This window comes from Eubalaena glacialis, chromosome X, assembly GCF_028564815.1.
Source record: "Eubalaena glacialis isolate mEubGla1 chromosome X, mEubGla1.1.hap2.+ XY, whole genome shotgun sequence".
In the NCBI taxonomy this organism is placed as follows: Eukaryota; Metazoa; Chordata; class Mammalia; order Artiodactyla; family Balaenidae; genus Eubalaena; species Eubalaena glacialis.
In genome coordinates, this window is record NC_083736.1 from 69,082,326 (window position 1) to 69,109,218 (window position 26,893).

Here is a 26,893-nt window from a genome sequence, read left to right on the forward strand (position 1 = left end):
TGATGGCCTTATGCAGTTTCCCTTGTGATTGACCACTCTTTCTCTCTTTCTGCTTTCAAAACTCCTTGTCTTTGACTTTTGAAAGTTTGATTATAGTATGTCCTGGTAAAGTCCTCTTTTGGTTGAAACTTGGGACTTTTGAGCTTCATGTGCCTGGATATCCATATCTCTCCCCAAATTTGGGAAATTTTCAGCCATTATTTATTTAAATAAGCTTTCTGCCCCTTTCTCTCTTCTCCTTTTATCCCCATAATGCATATATTCTTATGCTTGATGGTGTCCCATAAGTCCCATGAACTGTCTTCACCCTTTCATTCTTTTTTCTTTTTGTTCCTCTAACTGGATAATTTCATATCACCTATCCTTGAGTTTTCAGGCTCTTTCTTCCGCTTCATCAAATCTGTTGTTGATGCTCTCTATATTATTTTTCCTTTCATTCATTGTATTTTTCAGCTCCAGAATTGTTTTTCTTTTTTTAATGGTTTATCTCTATTTGTTTAACTTCTTGTTTTGTTCCTGATTTCGTTGAGTTGTCTATCTGTGTTCTCTTGTAAATTGCCAAGTTCCTTAAAATAATTATTTTGATGTTTTTAATAGATCTCCATTTCTTTGCAGTTGCTTACCGGAATATTGTGCTCCTTTGGTGGTGTTATTTTTCCTTGAGTGTTTGCATTTCTTGTATAATTGCATGGATGTGTTCACATTTGATGTAGCAATCACTTCTTCCAGAATTTATGGATTGGTTTCAGTGGGGAAAGCCCTTCATCTATTGGTGGGTACAAGGCTGCCATCTGGGTGGGATGAAGCAGTTCTGACTCCAGGGAAGGTGCAGTGGTGTAGTCTCTGTGCAGCTCTGTCAGCTGTCATCAGCATCAGCAAAGACTGAAGGAGACGCTGGTGGCCAAGGCTGTGGGTGTCTGCAGAAGAAGTGTGGGCTGTTGAGGTCTTCAGTGGTAAAGGCTTCTGGGGTCCTCCTGATACCTTTTTCTAGCATGGTGGAAGTCATGGCTGAGGGGACCCTTCGAGGCCCTGGGTCCAGTTTGTGGACACACTTACTGTGGTTGTGTCTATGATGTTTGATGCATGGGTGCCTATGGAGAAGCCATGGAGACAGAGTCTGGAATGGAGGCACATGTGAAGCCACTGGAGTGGCTCAGGGGTCTAGGGAGGTGGTGGTGTTAGTGCCTGGGGCACAGGCACCCCCACTGCAGCGTTGGTAATGGTGTGCGAGGTGCATGCACTTGCAGAGCAGATATGGAGCTATGGTCTGGATAGCAGTCATGCGTGGTGCATGGATAAGCCTGCTACAGTAGTGGCTTGGGTGTCCCATGTTTGAGCACTTGTGAAGCAGCTAGTGGACCTGGGTTCTAGAGGGCAGGTACACCCACTGCAGCAGTGCTCTGGTTTCTGTGGTGCGGGCACTTGCAGATTGGCCGTGGATACAGGGTTCAGAGCATGTGCTCATGGAGTGATAGTGTCTCCAGTGTCTGGGGCATGGGATACCCTGCAGTGTCAGTGGCTCTGGTGTCTGAGTTATTGATGTATGTGGAGTGGCCATGGAGCCAGTTTCTGGAGCATGGGCATGCATGGAGTCTGGTGGCAGGTGCTGGGGTCAGGTGGTAAGTACACATGGAGTGGCCATAGGTCTGGTGTCTAGGGCAAGCACAGTGTTGGGGGGGGTGGCAGCCCTGGTACTGAGGCAGCACAACAGCAGCTTCTTCTTGTAGAGAAGTCTCAGCAGTGTCTCACTCCCTGGGGAGTCTGTGGCAATGCTGGCTGTTGGTTACTTCAGTGGAAAAAGCTGACAGTATCCTCTACAGAGCAGGCTGCTGGGGTCCACACCAACAAACACTATAAGGTCCTCTGCTGTTAAAGCTGCAGAAATTCGTGGCTGTCATGGGAGCTGTTGAGATCCTCAGAAGCAAAATTTGCAGGATCCTCCACAGAGCAGGCCAGTGGGGACTGCATGGGCATCTGCCGCAGGGCTGATACTGATAGCCTCTGCCCTGTTTCTTTGTTCTTAGCCCTCTTCAGATGTCTCTGCCATGCTGATTTCCCCAGCAATCCTTTCTGTGTGGTTATTCTCCATTTTTTTTTCCCACTGTGTTGCTGCAGGCTCTTAATTAGACACTTGAGCCCCCCCAGGGATATTTTCATTTCTGTATAGCTGTCTGTTGTTTTTTGTGGGGGGGCAGGGATAGAGGCTGGTATCTTCTACTCTGCCATCTTTCTGACATCATTCAGTAGGTCTTTTTCTTCTTTGTGTCTTGTAACAGTTTTTGGCTTAAAGCCTCTTCGTGTGATATTAGTATATCTACCCTTGCTCTTTTTTGATTACTATTTGCTTGGAATAACTTTTTCCATCCTTTCACTTTCAACCTATTTATGTCTTTGGCTCTCGAGTGAGTCATTTGTAGACAGCATAAAGATAGATGATAATGTTTATCCATTATGCCAACGTCTGCCTTTTAATTGGATAGTTTAATCCATTTATATTTAAAATAATTACTCATAAGGAAGAACTTCTGCCATTTTCTATATATCCTATATCTCATGTTCCTCAATTCTTGCATTACTACCTTCCTTTGTGTTTTTTAAAACTTTTATTTGAATATAATTGATTTACAATGTTGTGTTAGTTTCAGGTGTACAGCAAAGTGATTCAGTTATACATATACATATATTCATTCTTTCTTTTTTTATATAGGTTATCACAGAATATTGAGTAGAGTTCCCTGTGCTATACAGTAGGTCCTTGTTGGTTATCTTATATGTAGTAGTGTGTGTATGTTCATCCCAAGCTCCTGATTTATCCCTCCCCACCATGTTTTCCCTTCAGTAACCATAAGTTTGTTTCCAATATCTGTGAGTCTGTCTCTGTTTTGTAAATAAGTTCATTTGCATCATTTTTAAAATTAGAGTCCACATATGAGAGATATCACATGATATTTGTCTTTCTCTGTGTTTAATTTTATTTTGTATGTGTACAATTTTGATCCCATAAATGGGAAAATTAAAACCAGTACTTTCCCTAATGTTTGGAGGCTGCTGAAACTTCTTCCATTTTTTTTTTTCCTACTTTGGAAACTAATCTGTTTCACAGTAGTCACATATTATAAATGCCTGATATGATTAGAATTTTTTTTTATGTGCCCTCCCAAATATTGCATGAAACACTTTCATTCAAGGGAACACAATTTGAAAATGATCAATTTAACTATTGTAATTTTTTCTAGTTGTCTCCTAGAGTCTCACTGAGTCCTAAATTATTATAGTTTCATAGAATTGAAATAGATGAGTCCTCAGAATCCAAGTGGTTTCTTGTTTCTCTCAATCTATCACCAATACAGATAGTGGTTTCCTAGTCTTAAAGATATCCATGGCTGGTGATTTCACAAACTCCTTCAATAGACTATCTTATTCTTAATTTACATTTATCACTACAAGTCCTTTTTAAAGATCACCCTGAATCTCTCTTTTGTAATGGAAGGTTATTTGCTCCTCTTTTTGCCCTCTTCTTGCCTTATTGGCATTTCTACTTTCCTCTGTTTTTAGCCTTTATGAAGTAACCAGTATTCTTACCTTCTGGTTTGGCTGTTGTGGGAGTGTAAAAATAGACTTCCAGTAGGTCCAGGTAAAGAACACAAAGATGGCATGGTAGAATATGAGGTAGATAACTGAAATTTAAGAAAAAAATCAGTGTTTATGTTATATTTTCATCCATTTCTAAGAGTTCAGTAAGATGTAAATCTCAACAAATCTCTATTTTGTTTTCCTATTACCAAGTATTTTCTAGTATTATTATGAAAGGTTAATTCTTACCTTTTTCCCATGCAATGACAGAAACAATTTATAATGCCAAATTTGGAACCAGAGACTTTCTGGAAGTCGCATATTTTAAAAGTTGCCATGTGATTCTGGGAGTAAAGGGGAAATGTCCTTTATGACAATGTGGGGGAAGCTACTGTTGCCAATTGTCATTCTCTCTGCCACTGTGGGTACTGAAAGGTAATAATGATAGTATTTGCACAGTGCTATAGAGTTTACAATGTGATTTCATAATATTATCCCATTTTATTTTTTCAACAAGTTTGTGAGATAGGTAACAGGATAAGGACAGTTGATTAACTATCGGGGTAGTTGATTATCCGAAGTCACACAGCTACTATATAACATAGCCAGGTCTTAAACACAGGACTTCTGACTCTAAATCACAAGTTTTTGTTTCAGTAGCCCCAAAGACTACACACTTTTTTTTTAATTTTTTTTTTTATGTGGACCATTTTTAAAGTCTTTATTGAATTTGTTACAATATTACTTCTGTTTTTATATTATGGTTTTTTGGCCCTGAGGCATGTGGGATCTTAGCTCCCTGCCCAGGGATCGAACCCACACCGCCTGCATTGGAAGGCGAAGTCTTAACCACTGGACCATCAGGGAAGTCCCCAAGACTACACACTTTTGAAATGTGAGTTGTACAACTGAGACATTTGTGGCTCCCCACCACTTTTGTTTCTATATTCTTTGCCTCCTAGATAGCTCTTCTGATATGGGAAATTTCAGTATTCTCCAAAGAGGTCATTTTAAGACTGAAGGTCATTTTACTGTTTCATTTTGAGTCCTTGCATAGTAAGGTCTGATTACTTCAATCCATCAGGAAGACTCAAGGGAATGATGTGACTCAAGACCAAGTTAATAAGGCTGAGTCTCTCACATATTTATGATGGAATCGAAAAAAGCTGGCCCAGTGCTCCCAGCCCTGTGGTATAAGACCTTTTTAATGTGCCTGTTTTGAGTAATTATGAAATCTTATTTTGAAATTCAAGCAATAGAAAGTAAATGTCTACCACACACATATATCTAAACTCACCCCTCTTCCTCCTAAGGCATAATACCTATTTTGTGTTTGATGTGTATCATTCCAGATCCTCTATTTGTATATGTTTATATAAGTATATAAACACAGTACACATATGGAATTTTTGTTATATTAAATTTTTTTCATTGTATTTTTGAAAGGTAATACACTCACAAGGTTCAAAAGAGTACACAGTGAAAAGTCTCCCTTCTATCCCTGTCCCTCAGCCACCCAGTTCCCCTCCCTGGAAGCCACAAATGTCACAGCGTCATGACTTTATTCTGTATCCTGTCAGATTTTATACATATAAAAGCACTAAAACAGTGTGCTTTTTCACACAAATAGCAGTATTCTGTACACACTGTTTTGCAACCTATTTCTTTTTCACCTGCTATGAGTTGGAGATCATTCCACGTAATATAACTTGGAGAGAGGGAGCTTCCTCATTCTCCTTTTAAAAAGTGGCATGGGATTCCATTGCATGAAGGTACCATAATTTATTTAACCAGATTGTCTCTGATGGAAACTTAGTTTTTCCCCTTCTCTTGCTAATACAAATAATGTTGTAATGAAAAGCTTTGTATACATGCCACTGGCACATGTACTAAAAATATGTATAGGATCAATTCCCTGAAGTGGGATTGCTAGATACAAACACAGGCCTTTTGATAGATACTGCCAAATTGCCATTAAAAAAGTTTTATTTACTTTACATTCTCCTCACCAATAAATGAGAGTAACTCTTCTTCCACAGCCTAGTCCTTGTGAAATGTTATTAGAATTTTTTATCTTAGGCAAGACTTTTATATTGTTTCTTTCTGTGTTATCCTTTGCTATGTTTTTGTTTCTTTGATTTTATGAGGTTTATATAAGGAAGATTCCATGACTATCTAAGTTACATGGGACATATAGTAACCCCTGTTCCTTCAGTATGGAATGGGAGTATGGAACTTCTGGCTGCAAAGAAATTAGGAGAAAATAATTTTATGTTTACCTTCTCACTGTGCACTCCAAAGACAATAAGGTTCAGCAATTTGGATCACTTGAATGATGAGAACTAAACTCTTACACATGGTAGTATTTTAAGGATATTTACTTTGCTTTAGTTCCAGTGATTGAGATGGGAAGTATAGGATTTTAACTTGTTCTAGGTCATAGTACAAATCTATACCTGGCTTAATCATAGAACTAGAAACAGCTGGCTCCCATTTCTGCATTCCATGGTTTCATAGAAGTTATGAATACTTTATAGATGGATGGAAAATGAGGACTCATGAGGTCAAATGATTAAGTCAAAGTCATTCAGTAGATTGGTAGAAAAGGGACTATACTATAGATTTCATAAAAATCTAGAGTTGGATGAGAACATAGAGATCATCTAGTTCAACATCCTCATTTTATAGACAGGTAACTGAGGCCTAGAGAGGGTAAGTGACTTGATCAGGGTTACCCAGCAAAGTTATGGAAACACTGGGACCAGAATCCAGGTTTCCTCACCCCCAGTCCAGAGCTCTTTTCCCTAGAGGAGTGGTTCTCAAATTTTAGTGTGCATCAAAATCACTTTGGGAGATTATTAGAATGCAGATTCCCAGATTCTACACCAAATATTCTGAATCAGTAGTCTGTGATGGAGTCCAAGAATCTACCAACTTCCCCAGGTAATTCTGAGGCAGACGAACCATGAGAAATAGGGCCTTAGAGGTCATTACGTTGTTCAGCTTACCATCCCAAGGAGGAAGCTCCTCTCCAAAATCCTTGGCAGGCAATTACCATATCTCTGTCACATTTCATCCTGCAGTGAGTATTATGGATAGGCCCCATGAGTCTCAATTTTATGTTTCTCCCTATATATATATAATCTTCCTAAGCTATGGTCCCAAATGTATAGAAGTCCATTCTTTTTCTGTCTTAAAAATGAGCAACATATTTCTCTATAATTACTAATTTTGTACCTAGAATAATCATCCCTATAAACTGCAAGGACATTGAGTCTTTCTTTTTAAGTGTGACGCTCTAGGGAGATTTCAGATAACTAGAGAAATCAAACAGCTTGTGAACTGTATCCCTGAACTGCCACTACTCATTGACATTGGAATGAAATTGGAAAACATCTTTTTTAAGCAAACAGGCAAAGTAGAGCCCTTCGCTTATTTGGTAGTGATCACAGTCATGGGGCATCTGAAGCCACTGAAGCTGTTTACCACATGAAAGCCAAAAGCCTTTCAAGTGTTTTTTTTTTTTTTTTTCCTTCCATAATGTACAAAGGTTTTCAGGAGAAGGAGAAATCAGCCATAAGGAAATGACCAACTGTCAAAGAAAAATCCACCTCAGCATGCAGTTGTTCTAAATTTTGTCACTGTGTTGCAATGTCAATATCCCATTGTGGGAATAGCTTCTGAAATGAGAATGACTACTTGAGCTTTTTTCCTGAAATAATGATTCATAAACTTCTTGATAAAAATTATGGAATCGAAACCACATGATGGAAGCAGCATAAAGTTGTTATTAGCAACATCTTTGGTCAGCAGGATGCCTTTCTAGGTATCGCTCCCAGGGACTAATGGGAAGTGAACGATTTTGTGTGTATGTGTGTGCATGTGTATACATGCGTATACATTCTTGTGTGAATAAAAATGAATGCAGCAGATAGACTGCTTTGAATGCAGCAAGATCAGCACCAAAATGGGGAAAATAGGAAAATAATAATGCTTTACTATATATACTCAGACACATAAATGTTAAGGCTGCTGCTGTGGCAATTATCTAGCATACCTTTTTTCTTTAAAAAGCTATGGAAACTATGTTTAGTTTAAAAAGACACTATTTTCTGTAATATCTTTTATATCAATTGAAAAGCATTTTAGTTGGTAGAAGGGGGTGATGGGGAGAGGGGTGCACCTTTCAATTACATACTATAATTCAAATAGGAATATCAGCTGTAGCTTTAGCAATTGAAAGAGTCCTCACTAAAATCCCCATTTTGGCTTAATATAGAAAACCCCAGATTATGATCAGGGGAAAATTGTCAACTAGATAGTCACTTCTCCCTTTGAATGGGATACCTAGTAAAGAGGTCTTGACTCTAATATTTGACTTCACTGCTTTACTTTACTTTCACTGCCTTACTTTACTTTCACTGCCTTAAAAGCTCTAACAAAGAGCTGAACCTTGTCTCTCAGCTATTTGAAGGAATGTTTGGAGAGAATGGGGTTAGAGGCCCATAGGTTGTAATCAAGGAGCTAGGGACAATTCAGAAGAATATAAGATTGGCTCAAGAGTTGTTTCTATGATTTAGCCACCCCCTAGGAGAATACAAGATTTTCTCAATAGTTGTTTCTAAGGTTTAGCCAGCTACCCACAGGAGTCTCTCTGATTGTGAGATCAAATTCTAGAGCCAAGGGGGTGAGGGGCAAGATGGCGGAAGAGTAAGACGCGGAGATCACCTTCCTCCCCACAGATACATGAGAAATACATCTACACGTGGAACTGCTCCTACAGAACACCCACTGAACACTGGCAGAAGACGTCAGACCTCCCAAAAGGCAAGAAAATCCCCACGTACTTGGGTAGGGCAAAAGAAAAAAGAAATAACAGAGACAAAAGAATAGGGACGGGACCTGCACCAGTGGGAGAGAGCTGTGAAGGAGGAAAGGTTGCCACACACTAGGAAGCCCCTTCGTGGGCAGAGACTGCGGGTAGCAGAGGGGGGAAGCTTCGGAGCCACGGAGGAGAGCGCAGCCACAGGGGTGCGGAGGGCAAAGCGGAGATTCCCGCACAGAGGAGCGGTGCCGACCAGCACTCACCAGCCCAAGAGGCTTGTCTGCTCAGCCGCCGGGGCGGGCGGGGCCTGGGAGCTGGGGCTCGGGCTTCGGTGCTGGCCGGGAGGGAGTCCGGGAAAAAGACTGCAGCTGCCAAAGAGGCAAGAGAATTTTTCTTGCCTCTTTGTTTCGCGGCGCGCAAGGAGAGGGGATTCAGAGCGCCGCCTAAACGAGCTCCAGAGACGGGCGCGAGCCGCGGCTATCAGCGCGGATCCCACAGCAACAGGGACGCAGAGGGCAAAGCGGAGAGATTCCCGCACAGAGGCTCGGCGCCGAGCAGCACTCACCAGCCCGAGAGGCTTGTCTGCTCACCCGCCGGGGCGGGCGGGGGCTGGGAGCTGAGGCGCGGGCTTCGGTCGGATCCCAGGGAGAGGACTGGGGTTGGCTGCGTGAACACAGCCTGAAGGGGCTAGCACACCACAACTAGCCGGCAGGGTGCACGAGAAAAAGTTTGCAGCTGCCGAAGAGGCAGGAGACTTTTTCTTGCCTCTTTGTTTCGTGGCGTGCAAGGAGAGGGGATTCAGAGCGCCACTTAAACGAACTCCAGAGACGGGTGCGAGCCGCGGCTATCAGCGCGGACCCCAGAGACGGGCATGAGACGCTGAGGCTGCTGCTGCCGCCACCAAACAGCCTGTGGGCGAGCACAGGTCATTCTCCACACCGCCCCTCCCGGGAGCCTGTGCAGCCCGCCACGGCCAGGCTCCCGTAATCCGGGGACAACTTCCCTGGGAGAGCGCACGGCGCGCCTCAGGCTGCTGCAACGTCACGCCGGCTTCTGCCGCCGCAGGCTCGCCCCGCCTCCCCCGTACCGCTCCCTCCCCCCGGCCTGACTGAGCCAGAGCCCCCAAATCATCTGCTCCTTTAACCCCGTTCTGTCTGGGCGGGGAACAGACGCCCTCAGGGGACCTACATGCAGAGGCGGGTCCAAATCCAAAGCTGAACCCCGGGAGCTGTACGAACAAAGAAGACAAAGGGAAATCTCTCCCAGCAGCCTCAGAAGCAGCGGATTAAAGCTCCACAAACAACTTGATGTGCCTGCATCTGTTGAATACCTGAATAGACAACGAATCATCCCAAATTTAGGAGATGGACTTTGGGAGCAGGATATATTAACTTTTCCCCTTTTCCTTTTTTTTGTGAGTGTAGATGTGTATGCTTCTGGGTGAGATTTTGTCTGTATAGCTTTGCTCTCACCGTTAGTCCTAGGGTTAGGTCCGTCCCTTTTTTTTTTTTTTTTTTGGCTTAAAAATTTTTTTTTTCCCTAATAAATGTTTTCTTAATAATTTTTTCCTTATTTTCTATTTTTAAAAAAAATTTTTAATAAGTTTTTTCATATTTTTATTTTAAAAAATTAAAAAATTTTTTTCTTAATAAATTTTTTCTAAATAATTTTTTTCTTATTTTTAGTATAAAAAATTAATAAATCTATTTTTAAAAATTAAAAAAAATTTTTTTTCTTAATAAATTTACTCTTAATAATTTTTTTTCTTATTTTTTATTATAATTGCTTTATTTTACTTTATTTTATCCTCTTTTTTTTCTTTCTTTCCATTTTTTCTCCCTTTTATTCTGAGCCGTGTGGATGAAAGGCTCTTGGTGCTCCAGCCAGGCATCAGGGCTGTGCCTCTGAGGTGGGAGAGCCAACTTCAGGACACTGGTCCACAAGAGACCCCCCAGCTCCACGTAATACCAAACGGCGAAAATCTCTCACAGATCTCCATCTCAACATCAAGACCCAGCTTCACTCAACGACCAACAAGCTACAGTGCTGGACACCCTATGCCAAACAACTAGTAAGAGAGGAACACAGCCCCATCCATTAACAGAGAGGCTGCCTAAAATCATAATAAGGCCATAGACACCCCAAAACACACCACCAGACGTGGACGAACCCACCAGAAAGACAACATCCAGCCTCATCCACCAGAACACAGGCACTAGTTCCCTCCACCAGGAAACCTACACAACCCACTGAACCAACCTTAGCCACTGGGGACAGATACCAAAAACAACGGGAACTACGAACCTGCAGCCTGTGAAAAGGAGACCCCAAACACAGTAAGATAAGCAAAATGAGAAGACAGAAAAACACACAGCAGATGAAGGAGCAGGGTCAAAACACACCAGACCTAACAAATGAAGAGGAAATAGGTAGTCTACCTGAAAAAGAATTCAGAATAATGATAGTAAGGATGATCCAAAGTCTTGGAAATAGAATAGACAAAATGCAAGAAACATTTAACAAGGACGTAGAAGAACTAAAGAGGAACCAAGAAACGATGACAAGCACAATAAATGAAATTAAAAATACTCTAGATGGGATCAATAGCAGAATAACTGAGGCAGAAGAACGGATAAGTGACCTGGAAGATAAAATGGTGGAAATAACTACTGCAGACCAGAATAAAGAAAAAAGAATGAAAAGAACTGAGGACAGTCTCAGAGACCTCTGGGACAACATTAAACGCACCAACATTCGAATTATAGGGGTCCCAGAAGAAGAAGAGAAAAAGAAAGGGACTGAGAAAATATTTGAAGAGATTATAGTTGAAAACTTCCCAAATATGGGAAAGGAAATAGTTAATCAAGTCCTGGAAGCACAGAGAGTCCCATACAGGATAAATCCAAGGAGAAACACACCAAGACACATATTAATCAAACTATCAAAAATTAAATATAAAGAAAACATATTAAAAGCAGCAAGGGAAAAACAACAGATAACACACAAGGGCATCCCCATAAGGTTAACAGCTGATCTTTCAGCAGAAACGCTGCAAGCCAGAAGGGAGTGGCAGGATATACTTAAAGTGATGAAGGAGAAAAACCTACAACCAAGATTACTCTACCCAGCAAGGATCTCATTCAGATTTGATGGAGAAATTAAAACCTTTACAGACAAGCAAAAGCTGAGAGAGTTCAGCACCACCAAACCAGCTTTACAACAAATGCTAAAGGAACTTCTCTAGGCAAGAAACACAAGAGAAGGAAAACACCTACAATAACAAACCCAAAACATTTAAGAAAATGGGAATAGGAACATACATATCGATAATTACCTTAAATGTAAATGGATTAAATGCTCCCACCAAAAGACACAGACTGGCTGAATGGATACAAAAACAAGACCCATATATATGCTGTCTACAAGAGACCCACTTCAGACCTAGAGACACATACAGACTGAAAGTGAGGGGATGGAAAAAGATATTCCATGCAAATGGAAATCAAAAGAAAGCTGGAGTAGCAATTCTCATATCAGACAAAATAGACTTTAAAATAAAGACAATTACAAGAGACAAAGACGGACACTATATAATGATCAAGGGATCGATCCAAGAGGAAGGTATAACAATTGTAAATATTTATGCACCCAACATAGGAGCAACTCAATACATAAGGCAAATACTAACAGCCATAAAAGGGGAAATCGACAGTAACACAATCATAGTAGGGGACTTTAACACCCCACTTTCACCAATGGACAGATCATCCAAAATGAAAATAAATAAGGAAACACAAGCTTTAAATGATACATTAAACAAGATGGACTTAATTGATATTTATAGGACATTCCACCCAAAAACAACAGAATACACATTTTTCTCAAGTGCTCATGGAACATTCTCCAGGATAGATCATATCTTGGGTCACAAATCAAGCCTTGGTAAATTTTAAAAAATTGAAATCGTATCAAGTATCTTTTCCGACCACAACGCTATGAGACTAGATATCAATTACAGGAAAAGATCTGTAAAAAATACAAACACATGGAGGCTACACAATACACTACTTAATAACGAAGTGATCACTGAAGAAATCAAAGGGGAAATCAAAAAATACCTAGAAACAAATGACAATGGAGACACGACGATCCAAAACCTATGGGATGCAGCAAAAGCAGTTCTAAGAGGGAAGTTTATAGCAATACAAGCCTACATCAAGAAACAGGAAACATCTCGAATAAACAACCTAACCTTGCACCTAAAGCAATTAGAGAAAGAAGAACAAAAAAACCCCAAAGCTAGCAGAAGGAAAGAAATCATAAAGATCAGATCAGAAATAAATGAAAAAGAAATGAAGGAAACAATAGCAAAAATCAATGAAACTAAAAGCTGGTTCTTTGAGAAGATAAACAAAATTGATAAACCATTAGCCAGACTCATCAAGAGAAAAAAGGAGAAGACTCAAATTAATAGAATTAGAAATGAAAAAGGAGAAGTAACCACTGACACTGCAGAAATACAAACGATCATAAGAGATTACTACAAGCAACTCTATGCTAATAAAATGGACAACCTGGAAGAAATGGACAGATTGTTAGAAATGCACAACCTGCCGAGACTGAACCAGGAAGAAATAGAAAATATGAACAGACCAATCACAAGCACTGAAATTGAAACTGTGATTAAAAATCTTCCAACACACAAAAGCCCAGGACCAGATGGCTTCACAGGCGAATTCTATCAAACATTTAGAGAAGAGCTAACACCTATCCTTCTCAAACTCTTCCAAAATATTGCAGAGGGAGGAACACTCCCCAACTCATTCTACGAGGCCACCATCACCCTGATACCAAAACCAGGCAAAGATGTCACAAAGAAAGAAAACTACAGGCCAATATCACTGATGAACATAGATGCAAAAATCCTCAACAAAATACTAGCAAACAGAATCCAACAGCATATTAAAAGGATCATACACCAGGATCAAGTGGGGTTTATTCCAGGAATGCAAGGATTCTTCAATATACGCAAATCAATCAACGTGATACATCATATTAACAAATTGAAGGAGAAAAACCATATGATCATCTCAATAGATGCAGAGAAAGCTTTCGACAAAATTCAACACCCATTTATGATAAAAGTCCTCCAGAAAGTAGGCATAGAGGGAACTTTCCTCAACATAATAAAGGCCGTATATGACAAACCCACAGCCAACATTGTCCTCAATGGTGAAAAACTGAAACCATTTCCACTAAGATCAGGAACAAGACAAGGTTGCCCACTCTCACCACTATTATTCAACATAGTTTTGGAAGTGTTAGCCACAGCAATCAGAGACGAAAAAGAAATAAAAGGAATCCAAATCGGAAAAGAAGAAGTAAAGCTGTCACTGTTTGCAGATGACATGATACTATACATAGAGAATCCAAAAGATGCTACCAGAAAACTACTAGAGCTAATCAATGAATTTGGTAAAGTAGCAGGATACAAAATTAATGCACAGAAATCTCTTGCATTCCTGTATACTAATGATGAAAAATCTGAAAGTGAAATTAAGAAAACACTCCCGTTTACCATTGCAACAAAAAGAATAAAATACCTAGGAATAAACCTACCTAAGGAGACAAAAGACCTGTATGCAGAAAATTATAGGACACTGATGAAAGAAATTAAAGATGATACAAATAGATGGAGAGATATACCATGTTCTTGGATTGGAAGAATAAACATTGTGAAAATGACTCTGCTACCCAAAGCAATCTACAGATTCAATGCAATCCCTATCAAACTACCACTGGCATTTTTCACAGAACTAGAACAAAAAATTTCACAATTTGTATGGAAACACAAAAGACCCCGAATAGCCAAAGCAATCTTGAGAATGAAAAATGGAGCTGGAGGAATCAGGCTCCCTGACTTCAGACTATATTACAAAGCTACAGTAATCAAGACAGTTTGGTACTGGCACAAAAACAGAAATATAGATCAATGGAACAGGATAGAAAGCCCAGAGATAAGCCCACGCACATATGGTCACCTTATCTTTGATAAAGGAGGCAAGCATATACAGTGGAGAAAAGACAGCCTCTTCAATAAGTGGTGCTGGGAAAATTGGACAGGTACATGTAAAAGTATGAAATTAGAACACTCCCTAACACCATACACAAAAATAAACTCAAAATGGATTAAAGACCTAAGTGTAAGGCCAGACACTATCAAACTCTTAGAGGAAAACATAGGCAGAACACTGTATGACATAAGTCACAGCAAGATCCTTTTTGACCCAGGTCCTAGAGAAATGGAAATAAAAACACAAATAAACAAATGGGACCTAATGAAACTTAAAAGCTTTTGCACAGCAAAGGAAACCATAAACAAGACCAAAAGACAACCCTCAGAATGGGAGAAAATATTTGCAAATGAAGCAACGGACAAAGGATTAATCTCCAAGATTTACAAGCAGCTCATGCAGCTCAATAACAAAAAAACAAACAACCCAATCCAAAAATGGGCAGAAGACCTAAATAGACATTTCTCCAAAGAAGAGATACAGATTGCCAACAGACACATGAAAGAATGCTCAACATCATTAATCATTAGAGAAATGCAAATCAAAACTACAATGAGGTATCATCTCACACCGGTCAGAATGGCCATCATCAAAAAATCTAGAAACAATAAATGCTGGAGAGGGTGTGGAGAAAAGGGAACACTCTTGCACTGTTGGTGGGAATGTAAATTGATACAGCCACTATGGAGAACAGTATGGAGGTTCCTTAAAAAACTAAAAATAGAACTACCATATGACCCAGCAATCCCACTACTGGGCATATACCCTGAGAAAACCATAATTCAGAAAGAGTCATGTACCAAAATATTCATTGCAGCTCTGTTTACAATAGCCAGGACATGGAAGCAACCTAGGTGTCCATCATCGGATGAATGGATAAAGAAGATGTGGCACATATATACAATGGAATATTACTCAGCCATAAAAAGAAATGAAATGGAGGTGTTTGTAATGAGGTGGATGGAGTTAGAGTCTGTCATACAGAGTGAAGTAAGTCAGAAAGAGAAAAACAAATACAGTATGCTAACACATATATATGGAATCTAAGGGAAAAAAAAAAAAAAAAAAAAAAAGAGGTCATGAAGAACCTAGTGGCAAGATGGGAATAAAGACACAGACCTACTAGAGAATGGACTTGAGGATATGGGGAGGGGGAGGGGTGAGATGTGACAGGGTGAGAGAGTGTCATGGACATATATACACTACCAAATGTAAAATAGATAACTAGTGGGAAGCAGCCGCATAGCACAGGGAGATCAGCTCGGTGCTTTGTGACCACCTAGAGGGGTGGGATAGGGAGGGTGGGAGGGAGGGAGATGCAAGAGGGAAGAGATATGGCAACATATGTATATGTGTAACTGATTCACTTTGTTGTAAAGCAGAAGCTAGCACACCATTGTAAAGCAATTATACTTCAATAAAGATGTTTAAAAAAAAAAAAAAATTCTAGAGCCAAAACATGGCATCATGTTTTGAAAGAGCATGGTTTTCCTTATTGATACCAACTTCAAAAGTTAGGGTTGTCTCCAAGTATACTAATTTCCCCTAGTTACCAATCAGATATCTTCCACTCATCAATTTATACAAACTTTTATGAAGCTGATTATGTCTTCAGTCTATACCAATTCTGGGGGGTAGTAAGTCTCATAAGTTTGTCAGCCACTGTGCAAAAGCAGGGCTTCATTTTAGTTGCCTTAAACTATTTTTCACTTTCAAAGAGTTTTCTAGTCCTGTGTATTGGAGTTTGGTAAACAACACAAAGCTAACAAGATATATAGCCTTCGTATATTTACAATCTTGGATTATAGCCCCTTTCAGTTTTTGTTTTTCCATGCTGAAGAGGCCTCTCTTTTTGGTCCGCTTTGGGTATATATATATATATGTATACACACACACACACACACACACACACATACACACACACACAAACAACAACCATCTTGTCAGGTTGTGAGAACTAATTGACTTAAATACGGAAGTATCTCACATACTCTAAGGACTTAATTAACATCAGCTTTCTCCCTCTCTCATCCTTCCTCTTAAATCTTAGTGATCTGTTTTCTGACATATGGTGGTAAAAATTACACAGACTTCAGGGACAGACACACCATGGTTTTGTTCAAAAAGAGGAAAATGGTTTGTTTCCAGTCCTCTTCTTGATAATATCTACTTAACATTTCATTGATTCATTCATCTTGGGGATAAAGAAGTACACAGAGCAACATTCCTCGGGGAATTATCTTTGTCTACTTTCCTGGTTTAAAATGGATAGTTGAGATGTCATCATTCTGTATGTATCATTTGGATTAAGTATAGCCCAATGCCCCCATGTTGTCAGGGATATTCACAGAGGACACTGAAGCAGAACAGAGACACTTTACTGTCTATATGGTGGCTAGGGATTTGTGAGCCTATTTTTCACTGGTTGGGGAAGTGGTAGGGTTTGTCAAAATCCCAGCTTGGTTCCCTCAGAATCTATTTCCTTTTGTTTATACAACCAATAAGACCTCTACCTCATTAATATGATGTTGACTTGATTTATCTTAGTATTATAAAATTTTAGATTAGAAAGAGCCCTTGGATGTCATTTGGTCCAGCAGTCTCCATGATGAATAAATCTGCTTTACATTATCCCTAACAATTGGTCACCCAACTTTCATTTGAACACCTGAAGTCACGGGAAACTTATCAACTCTCGGGCAGTCCATTCTATCGCTGGATAACGCTGATTGTTAGACACATCTTTGTCATATTAAGCAGAAATATGCTTCCTGGTAACGCCCTCCTGTTGATCCTAATTTTCTTCCCATGGAGAGGAATCATATTTGCTTAAAAACATAGAGACTTGTATCTAGACATTTAAAGATCTCTTACAACTCAATAATAAGACAAACAATTCAAAAAAATTAGGCAGAAGACTTGGACACTTCATAAAAGAAGATATACAGATGGCAAACAAGCACATGAAAAGATGCTTATCATTAGTCATTACAGAGGGTAAATTAAAACCATAGGAGATATCACTTCATACACAAAAAACCTGACAACACTAAGTGACAGTGAAGATACAGAGCCACTGGAACTCTCATATCACTGATGGAGATACAAAATGGTAGGACTGCTTTGGAAAACAGTTTGGCAGTTTCTTATAAAGATAAACATAAAATTACCACACAACCCAGCAATCCTACTCCTAGGTATTTACCCAAGAGAAATAAAAACACACATTTCCACGAAGGCCTGTACATGTATATTCTTATCAATTTTATTTATAATAGCCCAAAACTGAAAACAACCCAAATGGTCATCAGCTGGTGAATGAATAAGCAAACTGTAGTACATTTATTATATAGAACACTACTCAGCAATAAAAAGGAACAAACTACTCATACATGCACTGACAAGGATGAATCTTAAATGCATACTGCTAAATGAAAGAAGCCAGATTCAAAAAGCTATGCATTGTAATATTCAATTTATATGACATTCTGAAAAAGGTAAAACTATAGGGACAGAAAACTGATTATTGGTCACCAGCGTGGAAAGTCAGAGAACTCTGGGGAGAGGCGATATTTTGAGGGTAATGTAAATATTCTATATCTTGATGGTAGTGGTGTTTACATCATTGTATACATTTGTCAAAACTCAACAACCTGTACACTAAAAAGGTGTGATTCTTATTGTATGTAAATCATATCTCAATAAACCTGACAAAAACAAAAAACAAAGAGATTTAAAAATGGGTCTTTTCCAAGGTAAAGTGATGCAGCCACAAGCCAAGGAACAAAGGCAGTCACTGGAAGCTGGAAGAGATAAGATTCGGAATCTCCTCTTGAGCCTCTGGAGGGAGCGTGGCCTGCCGATGCCTTGATTTCAGACTTTTGCCCTCCAGGTCCATAAAAGTATAAATTTCTGTTGGTTTATGTCACTATGCTTGTGCTAATTAGTAATGGCAGCCCTAGCAAACTAATGTACTCGCTATACTCAGTTTTCTCATCTGTAAATGGGCATATGATAATACTTACTTTATAGGGCTGTAAATGAGAATTAAATGAATCAATATACCTAAGGCACATTAGAGCAGTAGCTGGCACACATTAAGTGCACTTGAAGTAGTATTTATTATGACTCTTTAATAGTTAAGTGACCTTAGTTATCTTTAGCCTCCAGTCCCTTCACCTGTTAACTGATAATAATCAAAATATTTAGTTTAACACCCAAAGAAAATAAATAAGTAAATAAGAAAATAAATAAATAAGAGATTACATGGGCCTTTTCCTTTGATGTCTTTTCATCGTAGATTTTCTAACAGTTAGCTATTTATTCTTACTTCCAGTCTAATATTTATTTTCCTCATAGCCACATTTAAATGTGTTAGAAGTTATAGGCTGTATGACTGAAAACAGTGTTGACAGGTACACAGCTAGGGTAGGAAGCAAAATCATGTCTCTGAAACCTAGCATTGGCTGAACTCTGGCTGATCTTTCCTCACACACATAGATCTCACCATTTTGGCTCCATACATGCCTGTACCAAATGGTAGCCAGATACAAGTGGGGGCTGCAGGAGACATATTGGGAAGGGCACAGGAGCATGGAAGTTCCAGCCCAGCCCACTGGGGAGGAGCAAATTGAAGCTTGGGAGAGTCATATCTTTGAAATGGTACATCTAGATGTAGCTATAGCAAAAGAGACTTGTTAAAATGTAAGGGAGGAAAATCACTTTTTAAAACATTTATCAAGTGGTGTGTACTATACACACCACTGAATCTTGCTTCATCCTTAACCTCTGCAGTGACTACAAAGGACTTACACTTTCTATTTTAACCACTTCTATACTGTTTGCATTTTATGAGGTTCTATTACCTTTATAATCAACAAAAACAATAAAGTTTTGTTTTTTAAATTCATCATTGAGGAATGGTTAAATAAATCATAGTATCAATATATCCATACCATGGGATAATTTGAGGTCATTAAAAAAATGAAACATGTTTGTATATACTAATATGGAAAGACATCTATGATATATCATTAAGTGAAAAAAGTAAATCATAGGAAAATATGCACAGTATCATCCAGATTAAAAAACAACCAATCCTAAACAAATTATACAAATCCATAATCATATGTTTATATGTAAATACAGAGAGAAAGATCTAGAAGGACACAAATCAAACCAAATATACTAGTTATCTGTGAATAGACATTGATAAGGGAGGGGGGAGTGTGAGGAGGACTTTATTTTTTATCTTACATATTTTTGTTTAGTTTGAATTTTCAATAAGCATTATTTTTGTAACAAAATTATATTGATATAAATCAGCATATTGATACTAATTATCATAATTATATATAATTATTATAATTACACTAATATTAACATCAACATAATACTCTTTTAGAAGTGGGTTAGCCCATAAAGAGAGCTTTTGTCTGGTTCCCAAATCCTCATTACAAAGTAATTTTACAATAATAAATATAAAATAGTGTATTATACCCATGCACTTATGGTCAATCAATCTACAACAAAGGAGGCCAGAATATGTAAAAGAATGAAATTAGAACATTCTCTAACAGCATACACAAAAATAAACTCAAAATGGATTAAAGACCTAAACGTAAAACCGGATACCATAAAACTCCTAGGGCAAAAAAAAAGGCAAAACACTCTCTGACATAAATCGCAGCAATATCTTTTTGGATCCGTCTCCTAGAGTAATGGAAATAAAAACAAAAATAAACAAATGGGACCTAATTAAACTCAAAAGCTTTTGCACAGCAAAGGAAACCATAAACAAAACAAGAAGTCAACTTACAGAATAGAGAAAATATTTGCAAACAATGCGACCAACAAGAGATTAATCCCCCAAGCATAGACACAGCTCATAAAGCTCAATATAAAAAAAAACCCAATCAAAAAACGGGCAGAAGATCTAAATAGATATTTCTCCAAAGAAGTCATATAGATGGCCAAAAGGCACATGAAAAGATGCTCAACATCACTAATTAGAGAAATGCAAATCAAAACTACAATGAGGTATCACACACCAGTCAGAATGGCCATCATCAAAAAGTTTACAAAAATAAATGTTAGAGAGGGTGTGGAGAAAAAGGAACCCTCCTACATTGTTGGTGGGAATGTAAATTGGTACAGCCACTATGGAGAACAGTATGGAGGTTCTTAAAAAAACTAAAATTAGAGATACCATATGATCCTGCAATCTCACTCCTGGGCATATATCCAGAGAAAACTCTAATTCGAAAAGATACATGCACCCCAATGTTCATAGCAGCACTATTTACAATAGCCAAGACATGGAAGCAACCTAAGTGTCCATCGACAGATGAATGGATAAAGAAGATGTGGTATATATACACAATGGAATACTCAGCCATAAAAAAGAATGAAATAATGCCATTTGCAGCAACATGAATGGACCTAGAGATTATCATACTAAGTGAAGTAAGCCAGACAAATATCATATGATATTGCTTATATGTGGAATCTAAAAAAACTGATACACTTGAACTTATTTACAAAACAGAAATAGACTCACAGACATAGAAAACAAACTTATGGTTACCAAAGGGGAAAGGGTAGAAGGGATAAATTAAGAGTTTGGGATTCAAATATACACACTACTATATATAAAATAGGTAACCAACAAGGACCTACTGTATAGCACAGGGAAGTATACTAAATATCTTGTAATAACTTATAATGGAAGAGAATGTAAAAAAAAGTATATATATATATATGTATAACTGAATCTCTTTGCTGTACACTTGAAACTAACACAACATTGTAAATCAACTATATTTCAATAAAAAAAGAATATAAAATGGAGAAAAGACGGTCTCTTTAATAAGTGGGCCTAGGACAGCTGGACAGCTACATGTGAAAGAATGAAATTAGAACATTTTCTCACACCATATACAAAAATAAACTCAAAATGAATTAGGTGAATAAACTCACCTAAATGTGACTGGCAACCATAAAACTCCTAGAAGAGAATGTAGGCAGAACACTCTGACATAAATCATAGTAATATTTTTTTGGATCTGTCTCCTAAGGCAAAGGAAACAAAAGCAAAAATAAACAAATGGGACCTAATTTAAATTATAAGCTTTGCACAGCAAATGAAACCATCAACAAAATGAAAAGACAACCTACTGAATGGGAGAAAATATTTGCAAATGATAAAGGGTTAATATCCAAAATACATAAACAGCTCATACAACTCAATATCAAAAAACCAAACAATTAAAAAATAGGCAAAAGACCTGAATATTCATTTTCTCAAAGAAGAAATACAGATGGCCAACAGGCACATGAAAAGATGTTCAACATTGTTAATCATCAGAGAAATTCAAATCAAAACCATAAGGTCACCTCACAACTGTCGGAATGGCTATCATCAAAACGAACACAAATAACAAATGTTGGTGAAGATGTGGAGAAAAGGGAACCCTCATACACTGTTGGTGGGAATGTAAATTGGTGCATCCACTGTGGAAAACAGTATGGAGGTTTCTCAGAAAACTAAAAATAGAACTACCATATGATTCGGCAATTCCACTCCTCGGTATATATCCTAAGAAAACAAAAACACTAATTCAAAAAGATACATGCACCCCAATATTCATAGCAGCATTATTTACAATAGTCAAGATATGGAAGCAACCTAAGTATCCATCAACAGACGAACAGATATAGATGTGGTATATATATATATGTGTATATATATATACACAATGGAATACTACTCAGCCATAAAAAAGAATGAAATTTTGCCATTTGCAACAACATGGATGGACCTGGAGGGTATTATGCTTAGTGAAATAAGTCAGACAGAGAAAAACAAATACTGTATGTTATCACTTATATGTGGAATCTAAAAAATAAAACAAACTAGTGAATATAGCAAAAAAGAAACAGACTCACAGGTATAGAGAACAATCTAGTGGTTACCAGTGGGGAGAGGGAAGGGGGAAGGGGCAAGATAGGGGTAGGGGATAAAGAGGCACAAACTACTATGTATAAAATAAATAAGCAACAAGGATATATTGTATAGCTAGCACAGGGAATAACTGAACTATAAACTGAGCATAATCTATAAAAATTTTGAATCACTCTGTTGTACACCTGACGCTAATATAATATTGTAAATCAACTATACTGTAATTAAAAAAAAAGGAGGGGCTTCCCTGGTGGCGCAGTGGTTGAGAATCTGCCTGCCAATGCAGGGGACACGGGTTCGAGCCCTGGTCTGGGAAGATCCCACATGCCACGGAGCAACTGGGCCCGTGAGCCACAAATTACTGAGCCTGCGCGTCTGGAGCCTGTGCTCCGCAACAAGAGAGGCCGTGATAGTGAGAGGCCCGCGCAATGCGATGAAGAGTGGTCCCCGCTTGCCACAACTAGAGAAAGCCCTCGCACAGAAACGAAGACCCAACACAGCAATCAATCAATCAATCAATCAATAAGAACGTGAATTTCTAAAAAAAAAAAGGAAAACAAGAACAACAACAAAATAAATTGAAGATTCCCTATACAGTATGGAGGTGAGTATAAAAGATCATATTGTGGCCCAAACTTTTTCCTCCCAATGCCCTCTCACCCTATGGTGTCTAATATATCACCAATAAATTAAGGTTAGTATAATAAAAAAAAACTGACACAAAGCAGAGTTTTCAAATGGAAACCTGAATAAGTTCTTTTATTAGTTTGCTAGGGCTGCCATGAAAAGTACTACAGACTAAGTGGCTTAAACAACAGAAATTTTCTTTCTCACAATTTTGGAGGTTGGAAGTCCAAGATCAAGGTGTCGACAAGGTTGTTTCTTCTGAGGCCTCTCCTCTTGGTTTGTAGATGGTGATCTTCTCCCTGTCTCTTCACATGGTCTTCTCTCTGTGTGTGTCTTTTTCCTAATCTCTTTTTATAAGGACACCAGTCATATTGATTAGGGCCCACCCTAGTGACCTCATTTTCATTTAATTACCTCTTTAAAGACCCTATCTCCAAATATGGTCACATCCTAAGTTACTGGAGGTTAGGATTTCAACATATGAATTTTGAGGGGACACAATTCAGCCCATAACAGTTCTATTATTTAGGAATTGCACCTATTTCTAAAAAGGTAAATAATTACAATCATTTTTAACTTTAAATGGGAAACTAGAGAATTTAGTATGCAAACCATTCAAAATACAAATGAATTCTCAGATAATGAGTTAAACGTTTGCTTAAAATGATTGATGGCCCTTTTTGAAGATGAACAACTGTGGTCAATACATTACTCTTGATTATATGTGGATTGCCTGACAGATTGTGTCTAATCTCATTTCTAAATTCATCCCTTAGCCTTACCAATCCTTGGACTCTACCAAATTCTTAACCTCTAGTTCATCCCATAGTCTCACTTTAGGAGTAGAGGAGGGAAGACCTTCTACTCAAGATCTTCAAAATACAGATGGTAAGATGCTGAATGAGATCATCCATGCAAAACACTCTTATGAAAGCAAATATTTTGTTTTCTAGTACGGCCTATGGAAGAACAGATGGACTCATGTCTTAAAGAATTTCTGAGTCCTGTATAATCAAGCGTGGCATAATATATAATATTCTGGACTGTGGTTCAGATGATCTGAGCTTTAGTCCTTTCTGTGCACTAGAATCAGCATGACTAGCTCAAAATATTTTACTTCTTTGGGTCTCAGTTGTTCTACTTACAAAATATGAGTGCAAGGATTTTGACAATATATTTACAAAAGGGTAGTAGTTGGAATTATAGTCCTGAAATATGTTATCCTTCTTAGAAGAAAGATCTTTTAGGTCCTTTCCAATGTTAATAACAATAGTACCTATTACTACTTATTCTGTACTTATCATATGCCATGCACTATGCCAAGAGACTTACATACATCATCTCATTTAGTGCTTTAAACCATGAAAGGTAGGTATTGTTATTCCCATTTTACAGAGGAAGAAAGTGAAACTTAGCTTAAGTTCCCCAAGGTCATATATATAGTAAGTGGCAAAGTCAAGTTTTGATCCCTGGTACATCTGACACCAAAGTCTGCTAATTTGCTACTTAACAGTGCATTAGAGATTGAAATTTATCAGGAACTGTATTAGTTTCCTAGGGCTTTCATAACAAATTATCACAAACTGGGTGGCTTAAAACAACATAAATTTATTCTCTTACAGTTTTGGAGGCAAGAAGTCTGAAATTAAGGTATAGGCAAGGCCATGTTCTCTCTGAAGGCTCCAGGGGAGGATGCTTCCTTGCCTCTTCCTAGCTTCTGGCCATTTCTGGCAATCCTTGGTGTTCCTTTATGGCAACAAAACTCTAATCTCTGCTTCTGTCTTCACATGGCTGTTTTCTCTCTGTGTGTATCTGTGTATCCAAATTTCCCTCTTCTTATAAGGACACCAGCCATAGGGTCCACCCTAATCCAATGTGACCTCATCTTAACTTGATTGCATCTGCAAAGATTCTATTTTTAAATAAATTCACATTCACAGGTTTTGGGTGGACATGAATTTTGGAGGGACACTCTTCAACCCAGTAGAGGAACCATTAAGCAGACAAGAAATAGAAAAACTTTTGCAGTATGTCTGACTATGGTTTTCCTAAGCTGTGAATAATGAATAAAAGGTTACGTGATTTGAGGCTTTCATTTCTTTGTCCCTTATATTTTCTTTGCTTATGCCAAATAATGTTCCTACTGGCAGTCATATGTTGTACTGTATTCTAAGTTAATAGTGTAGTATAATTTGAAAGAAGTCACAGATTCACATGGTTAGAACTGATCTCAGATACTCATTAGGCCTGTTGGTCTGCTTCTAGGCAAGGCTCACTGATTCATGCCAGATAGTTGGGTGCCTGATAGCTTCTGAATAGTTTTCATGGCATCTCCTAGTAACCTGCCCTAGTGTTCAGAAGCTCTTTTCAAGTCTAACTTTCAAACTTCTGGCTACAATTGAATCTAATTTTAGTTTATGGATTCTACTGTCTTGAGAATCCTGACATATAAAAAAATGTTACAATGAGATTGTTAATACTTAACATTTACAAAGCAGTTTAATGCTGCATATTTTACTCCTATATACTTTTACTCCTGCTAGCTTACAGTAAATCTGTAAGATGTTATTAAACTAGCCTTATTTTACAGAAATTGAAGTTCAGAGAAGTTGAGTTACTTACCAAAGGTCATAGAGCTAGTAAATGATAGAGCTGGAACTCCAACCCAGATCTTCTGTCCCTAAATCCTGTGCTTTGTCCCATTATACCCCACTTCAGAATAAAGAAGCAAAGTCTAATCTTATTTTTTTAGTGTTTGATAAATTTAAGAGCTATCAGGAGAGAAGTACTTTGGAATTACAGAATTCTAGAGTCAGTGGGACCTTAAAATCATACATTGTGGTAACAGTTTCCTAAAGAGTTAAAATTCTGGTAACTGGATTGATGCTATTAGAAAGGCTTTGAACTGAGTTTGGCTTACAAATGACACTCTACACTGGTGTGGTTGAGTTCACTGACAACACACAAGAAATGAAAATATACTACTTTGGACACTAGAAAAATGATCATTTGAGCATCAATTTTCTGAGTAAGGAGGTCAACTAAGCAAATGAGGGAGTTGTAGACTGAAAAGTAAAAAGAACAAGCATAGGTTTGCTTAACGGCATGGACTTTGAAGTCAGGTAGTTCTGGGTTTGCACCCTACCACTTACTAGCTAGATGACCTGGGATAAGTTACTTAACCTCTCTAAACTTCAGTTTCCTTCTCAATAAAATGGGTATAAGAATGTCTACATCATTGTGTTGACGTAAATATTGAAAGATTATACACATACACACACACACACAATACTTAGCAGGGTACTCTGCACAATAAGTTGTAGTTTCCAATAATAATAACAATATTATTGTCATTATTCCTATTATGGTGGAGCATCATCTAAGCCCCCACCCAACTTATCTTGAAAGGTTATTGTGGAAAATGACATTTATTTATAAATATTTATATATGTATACAGAAAATGATCTCTGACTTTAAGAACCATCCATAACAATAAGAGGCAACTCAAGATTTGCTCTAAGGCTGTAACAAAAGTAGCAAACATTTATTGAGTCATCAATATGTGCTTTATTCACCACTGTTCTAAGGGCTTTACATGCATACCTCATTAAATTTTCATAATAACTCTATGAAATAGGTATTATTATTATTTCTATTCTACATATGAATAAAGTGAGCACAAGGAGGTCAAATAATTTACTAGGAAGTAGTGGAGCCAGGATTTGAATTTAGACAGTTCTCATACTTTTAACTACAATGCTCTACTATCTTCCCACCACTCTGCTCTATTGCCTCTACAGCCAACACCTCTGTTAAATAAGTAATAGCAA

The 26,893-nt window shown here is 38.2% G+C and overlaps 1 protein-coding gene across 1 annotated transcript in view; it reads right to left on the reverse strand.

Moving 5' to 3' along the window:
- Positions 1-26,893, reverse strand: part of ZDHHC15 (zinc finger DHHC-type palmitoyltransferase 15) — a 129,349-nt gene that overhangs the window by 91,252 nt on the left and 11,204 nt on the right. Inside the window, exon 3 of the mRNA XM_061178466.1 lies at positions 3,583-3,677. Within this exon, the coding sequence (XP_061034449.1) occupies positions 3,583-3,677 (95 nt within the window). The remainder of the gene's footprint in view (positions 1-3,582; positions 3,678-26,893) is intronic.